The sequence below is a fragment of the Leucopleurus acutus genome, assembly GCF_964270905.1.
Source record: "Leucopleurus acutus genome assembly, chromosome: 9".
Classification (NCBI taxonomy): domain Eukaryota; kingdom Metazoa; phylum Chordata; class Mammalia; order Artiodactyla; family Delphinidae; genus Leucopleurus; species Leucopleurus acutus.
Window position 1 is genome coordinate 107,338,293 of NC_139144.1, and position 7,075 is coordinate 107,345,367.

The 7,075-nt window shown below is 43.7% G+C and overlaps 1 protein-coding gene across 2 annotated transcripts in view; it reads right to left on the bottom strand.

Moving 5' to 3' along the window:
- The window catches only part of LMBR1 (limb development membrane protein 1), a 140,814-nt gene that overhangs the window by 110,339 nt on the left and 23,400 nt on the right, over positions 1 to 7,075 (bottom strand). The window contains exons 2-3 of one of the 2 annotated variants that reach the window (XM_082847001.1): positions 5,287 to 5,359; positions 2,964 to 3,003 (exon numbers count right to left, since the gene is read on the bottom strand). In XM_082847001.1, coding sequence (XP_082703127.1) covers positions 2,964 to 3,003; positions 5,287 to 5,359 — 113 coding nt within the window. Of the gene's footprint in view, positions 1 to 2,963; positions 3,004 to 5,286; positions 5,360 to 7,075 lie in introns of those variants that run through there. The other variant, XM_082847002.1, reaches the window with a different exon arrangement.

Here is a 7,075-nt window from a genome sequence, read left to right on the forward strand (position 1 = left end):
TGGCAGCCGTCACTGCTTACACAACTATGAAACAGTGCGCCTCGGAATTGAAGGCAACCTCAGAAATCTCCCCTTCTGAAAGGGAGCAGATTCTGAGAGAGCCAACAGGGCTGCCCAGTGCGGGATGAGAGAGGGCTCAGGGATGACCAAGACCACCTCGTGAGAGTGGCAGTGGTGGAGCGGCCATCCGCTGTGACATCAGCTGTGACGGGGACAGCTGCAGCTGAGCGGGCTGGCAAGGGAGATGAGGGAGCCAGCTTTGGCTCTGTGGAGTCTGACATGTCCACAAGGCAGGAAAGTCACAGACGCCATGCTTCACGCTCCTCTCTACAGGCTACCAGGTGGCCTAGGATGTCTGTCTGCCCCATTACTGGTCGCAGTCTCTGCTCACTGGCCAAGGTGCCGTCTGCCAAGGCTCTCCACTCTAAAGTTCCTCTTCCCTTTGTGGGGAGTTAAGTTTGGAACTAGGAAGATATCCTGTTCCTTGTCAAATAAGTTATTCACCTGTTGGTTTCTATCTGTATGGACTCAAGATTGCTCTGCTCTGTTCTGTGTTAGATCCATGACAATCCTGACTGTGACGCTCAGATTGTCCCTGAGTAAGCGTGAAAGCCCCTGAAGGATTCCCTGTCTTCCTGATGTGCTGCCATCACTCTTGAGTACTTCCCTGCACTGTGGCACTACAAGATGGATGAAAGGAGCCTGGAACTTTCCCTACCCCAGCCCTGCAATCAGCCTTCCCCCCAAGGAGCACTGATTCCTTTTAGTGGAAACAAAAATCTAGGTGCTAAATATACTCCTTGCTCTTGGGGTGTCATGCTCCCAGGTGAGCATGGACAGGCAGCTCTAGGGGGCGTAAGTATGCACTAGGTATACATGTACATAAAAACACATACATGCACCCACACTTCACATCTAGATTGGGTTCAGTAACTATACTGAAAAACGTGGGTCCATACAGATGCCTCCAACTGCACCACAACAACTTAGTGTTCCCTGTTGCTTTCCCGCTCTCACTAACTGTAAGTGGTCCCCACTGTCTTTAACAGCCTCCTGCCTCACTGACCCCCTCACCCTAGAGGCACCATGTGCTCAGGTGAGCCCCATTTTGGACTGCCCTGCCCTGTGAACACCCTCCCCACCTGAGCACTGACAGCCAGGCCAGGCCATCCACCAGGGACACCCTTCCCACCCTACATGGGCTCTGAGTCCCCATGACAGAGCACTCCCCAACGCAGTGGGTGCCCCTCTTCACCCCCTTGGGACAACATCGTGCCTGGATTCCTCTCTCCTCTCAAATCCTGGGAGTCAACACCAGGTCACCCCCTCGTGCTCTGACCTCCGCACCAAGCCTCCCTCCTGCCTGGACAAGCCATCCTTAAAAGCAGTTTCACCAGTTAGGCGCTTTGATCCAAATCAAATCAAACAACCAGCTGAGAGAAAATGTAATCTAGGGTTGAAAAGAACAGAGAGAGGGAATTTGGGGGCATGAGTGGATACAAACAGAGGACAGAACGAAGGCCTTTAAGGAGCAAAAGAGAAAGCGAAGGTGGGTTTAAAGGGAGGTGAGAGAGGCCAGGGAAAGACTCCTCAGCCTGACGCGGGGCTGCAGTAGCCCGCGGGGAACCCTCCCTCCCTCAGGTGGCCAGATGGTGCTGGCCATCACCTACCCTTGGGGACTTGGCTGAACTCTCAAAACCCTGGACCACTGTTTCTCCTCCTTTAAGCACAGCATCTCATTCTGCTCCTTCCTCTTCAGTGGGAGGAGGGTGGGCAAGGAAAGAGGGTTGGGGGAGAAGTACAACAACCCTGAGCTCACACCTGTCGCGCACCGAGCACCCCCCGACTTTTTTGTGTGTATGTTATTTAATCCACACAACATGCTACAAAGCAGATGGTAGCTCGAGTTCACATATGGAGGAAAGGAATCTTTCTCAATCTCTTCTGAACTCAAGTTAATCTTGAGTTCAGAATGTGAACCCAGCTCTGCCTGACTCCTCGGTTCTCACTCACTCCACCACAGAAGGGAAGAAAGGCAGTGGGAGACAAACAGACCAGTGGGTGGGGCAGCTAGGGGGACAGGCTAGGTCAGAGCCGCCCTCCCAGGTGACCTTCTCCTCCACACTTCCCCTTCCTGAATTTATAAGGGCACACACATCTGCCTTCAGGAAGGGGACATCTGTGCGCATCACCGTGATGCAAAAACCACCTGCTGGGAGAAACCCAAACCCCTCAGACAGGCCATGCCAGCTGCCATGTAAAGCAGGTGAGGCCGCTCCCCGGCACCACCACAAGGAAACAGCCATATTTTCATAAAACACAATGCAAGTGTAAAATCCAATGGGATGTGTTCTTGTCTTTTTACAAATTATTGATCTACAAACGCATTTAAGTAGATTTACCACCAAAAGTGGAATGCAGACTAAACCAAGAGGGGTGCACATCTCACAAGTACTTCACACCTGGAGGACTGGGAAAGAATTCATGTCTGCCCTTTAGCTGGGCTCTATCATCAGCATACACAAGCAGAAACAGAGCTATAAGGAACCTAAGAGGACCGTCTGGGCCCATCTCCCTGCTCACAGTAGGTAAATGTTCAATTAACCAGAAGAGATGTCTGCTCCCTGTCCCAAGGCCATTCAAATAGCCAAGAGCTTTCTTTCTTTCTTTCTTTCTTTGGCCCAGCAATTTTCCCAATCTTAAGCCCATTTCCTGGTTAAATCCTCTGAAGATTAAATCTGTTGGCTCCTTAAATAAGCAAATTTTAACAGGAGATAATCAATCCTCAATTATCCATGTATTTGCTTATATGTGCTTTCCAAGGATAGGACTAACATTTGATAAAGGTGCTGTAATACTTTAAGTGAATTTTTTCCATATTTCTGCCCAAAAGGCAAAATTAAGTTTCGAACACGTATGACTTTAGAATGAGAAACAAGACAATGGAACATTAAAATACATACGAAATCCTGTTGACTATGGCATCTTCATCTTCTTGCTCATCTGCAAAAATGTTCAAGGTATTAATATTCTTTTATCTTCCAACAAAATGTTTCATTAATTTAATAAAAGCATGAACAAAAATATAAACTTGAAGAAGCAATTATTGAATAGAAATTATTTTCAAAAAGCACTGTGTTTATTTCAGCACAGATCACAATCTAAATCTCATCAAATCAGATAGGATAGAATATGTTAAAGAACAGAGTGTTTTGATTGATCAAAAAATCCTGGGGCTTCCCTGGTGGTGCAGTGGTTGAGGGTCCGCCTGCTGATGCAGGGGACGCGGGTTCGTGCCCCGGTCCGGGAGGATCCCACATGACGCGGAGCGGCTGGGCCCGTGAGCCATGGCCGCTGAGCCTGCGCGTCCGGAGCCTGTGCTCCGCGACGGGAGAGGCCACAACAGTGAGAGGCCCGCATACGGCAAAAAAAAAAAAAAAAAAAAAACCTGATTAACAAAACTCCCATATGTAAATTAAGATCTTCCAAAATATTTAGTGCTCAAGGAAATAAAACTCAGTAGAACCCCAGAACCACTATCAAGTTTATTGTTATACAATGTCAGTGAAATTGCTAATGAATGAAATTTTCTGGTTGATAATAGCCAAAAAAAATTTTTACTATAAAATTAAAATTCAGAATTTTAGAACTCATACAGTTTTCTGTAATTGGAGTCTATTGTTAGTAACGGTAATAATGAGGACTTTCCTGGATCATCCTAAACCACCTTGGATACCATTGCCTTGATACTTCATCATTTCATTCAAGTTACAGACAGAAATATATCAAGTAATGTGTCGTTTCTAAGTAGGAGCAAGATGGCCCTTGCTCCTGTGCTTCCTCACCCTACCCTCTCCCTCTCTCATGGCTGTTGGCCATCTTTTTTGTCCTCCCACGTAATCTTACCAGCTAAGGAAACTATGATCCAATTACAAAAATATTACACAACACCCCGGCCCCTCCTTCTCCTCAGTGCCTAACTGGGGTTGTCCTCAAAGGCTCTCTGCGTAGGTCTGTGGAATTCTGAGCGCCCACCTGTTTCAGTGACAATGGCATATTTGGGCCATTCTCTTAGACCGATCTCCATTCTTAATTACTGACTGCCCAAAATAGTTTTAAGACCAAAGAGACCACAAAATAACATAGTCACAATTAACTTTTATACTGCTGTACCCACATCCAATCAACCACCATATCTTGAAGATTGTTTTAATAGCTTCTTATCCATTTCAATTCTATTGCCGACCCTCTACCAACCAGGTCCAGGGTCCTCATTACCCTCTCCCATGATTACTCTAAAAAGCATCTAATAAATACCCTATTTTCCTGCTCATCATCCCCTGATTTCCCCTAAAACAATGCATTATTCATTCATTCTCTATCTCTCCCTCCTTCTGTGTTCATAATCTATGAAACCTGGTGCCAAAACATCTTTTAAAACAGCTAAGATACTGTCTTGGATCCCAGGTCTTCAAACTTCTGAGAGATTATAGAATCCAAGGAGTATTTCAGTGCAGTCACAGAGCCAAGTAGTGCACTAGAGCAAGCACTATTTCCTGATTTCTTTCAAAATTCTGACAAGTTTAAAATAACATAAGGAAGCTTTAATATATGGAATCCTTAACTATTCACATGGCACCTACTATTAGCCCAGCATCACAGGTGGAAATCTTGTGATTTCTAGGAAATAGCTAAGATTTAACAGAAGTCAGTAAGGTAACTGGTTAGTTACTTATAAAACTCTGGCATAAAAATCTGTGAATTAATCAGCACAACATTCATTAAAAAAAAGAAAAGATACAGTGGTCCCTCTGGTGAGATAAGGATACATATGAAATAATAAAAGGATAATATAATATATAATTGAATGCTAAATGGTATTACGGAGACTCTAAATTCTATACCACTTCAGAAAAAGAAAAGATATTCTGATAGAGAAAGAACTGGGTGGGGGTGATGAGGGGTATGTTCAAATTCAGAGCCAGTCACAGGGAACCAAATATCCTCATAAACTCTGGAATTTCCCAGAAAGTAAAGAGCCCTGGACTATTCTTAGTTGAACATAAGAATGGTGATAAAAAAGGGCTCGGGTCTAAGAAGATGACCCTGCGAGTAGTCAGATTCCCTGGAGGTTATTTTTAGGGCTCTTAGTACCAGGCAACTGCTTGCTTCCACCACAGGCATACTGAATATACTAACTATGCCGATGGGCACCATATAGCCATGGACCATGCCTAGACCACTTGGCATTAGAATCAAAGCTTTAATGACAATGTGTCTACTAACCTGATTTTCTCTTGTATCTTGTGATGATGAAGTAGGAGACAATGTAGAGAACGGCAAAGAGAAGGAAACAGATCTGAAACAAAACAAATTTAACAAATCATTTACATTTTTGCATATCTTTTTAAGTAACAGAAGATACATCTTTGGCATTCATAGGGAAAAAGAATTTAATCTATTACAAAGTAAAAATTTTAGCTAACAAAAAGTGTTATGAAATATTAACTTATACAAACTAGTCAGCCCAGTTTAAAACCATTCCAGAAAAAAAAGCCCAGTGGACATTTTGCTTTTCATAACTTGACCAAGTTGTTTTCAAAATCATGTGGAACTATAAAGAACCAGACCATTACCAACAATTTTGAAAAATAAAGTCAATGAGAGGCTACTAACCTTACTAAATATTAAAACGTACTATTAATATAAAGCTTCAATAACATTTAAAGAGTGTGCTGACACCAAAACCTGACAGATCAATGAAACAGATTCTATCATATAAAAATTCATGTCAGGTGGTTGTACATACACGAGGCCTCACAAATCAAGGTGGGGGTGGGGGGCGATTATTCAGTAATTAAACCACATGTCAAAACAAACAGCAGTTGAACAAGATACTTTTTTAATATTAAATTCCTTTTAATTTCTATCAGATCTAGGGGACGCAGGCAAAAAAGGATGGGTGAAGGAATGGGAGATCTCAGTATAGTCAAAGATCAAGTGTGCTTTAGATAAAGGCCTCATGGAGCTGTGGACCATGGTAGAAACACTTTGAAGACTCTCAAATGAAACCATTCCAGGTGATGATAAAGCCTCGGGATCACCCCTATGCATGGATTTCTGAAGAAGGGTTGGCAGCCATATGACTGAGAATGATCATGGACTAGGCAGTAAATATCCACTGAGCAGAGTAGTGATATGATCTGACATACTGCAAAAAGCTCACTCTAGTTACAGTGTGGAAAATAAATTAGAAAAAGGAAATGACGGAAGCAGGGAGACCAGTTAGGACTCGCTGCAATAATATAGAGGAAAGGTCACTTAGACCTGTGCTGTGGAGGTGTTAAGAAGTTATCAAGTTCTGGGTATGTTTTGAAAGCAGACTTGACAGGACTTGTAGGAATAAACGTAAGGTTCTTGGCTTGAGAAACTGGAAAGACAGAGTTGCCATTTCCTGAGTCAGGGAAGGTCAAAAGAGGAGTAGTTTTGGGGTAGAAATAAGAATAGCGTTTACATTGCTGTATTTGAAACATATATTATTCACTCAGGTGGAGAGGTTGAATGGGCAGTTGGATATAAAAATGTGTACAGCTGAGGGGAAGGAACCAGGCTAGGGGGAAAAAAAGAAGAGTCATCAGCAGATAGATGGGACTTAAAGCCATAAGACTAGATGAGATTTCCACTGTAGGTGGTGAGTACAGCCAGAGAAGAGAAGTCTGAGAACAGAGTTCTGGGCTCTCAAATATTCAGAAGCCAACTCGAGAGAAGGAATCAGCAAAAGCTGACTGAGAAGCAGCAGCAAAGAAGAGACCGACGTACTGAAAGCCAAGTGAAGAACGTTTATCTAGGAAAAGGGAATTATCTACCGCGTCAAATGCTGCTGAAAGGCCAAGTAAGATGAGCACTGAGAACGGGCAACTGGATTTAGCAACATGGAGGTCATCGGTGACCTTGACAAGAGCTGTTTTTCTGGAAGGGGGGAGGGAAAAACCTGACTGAAATGGATTAAGCAAGGAGAAAACTTGGAGCAAAATGAAAGTAGACAGTTCTTACCAGGAGTTTTATGATAAAGGGC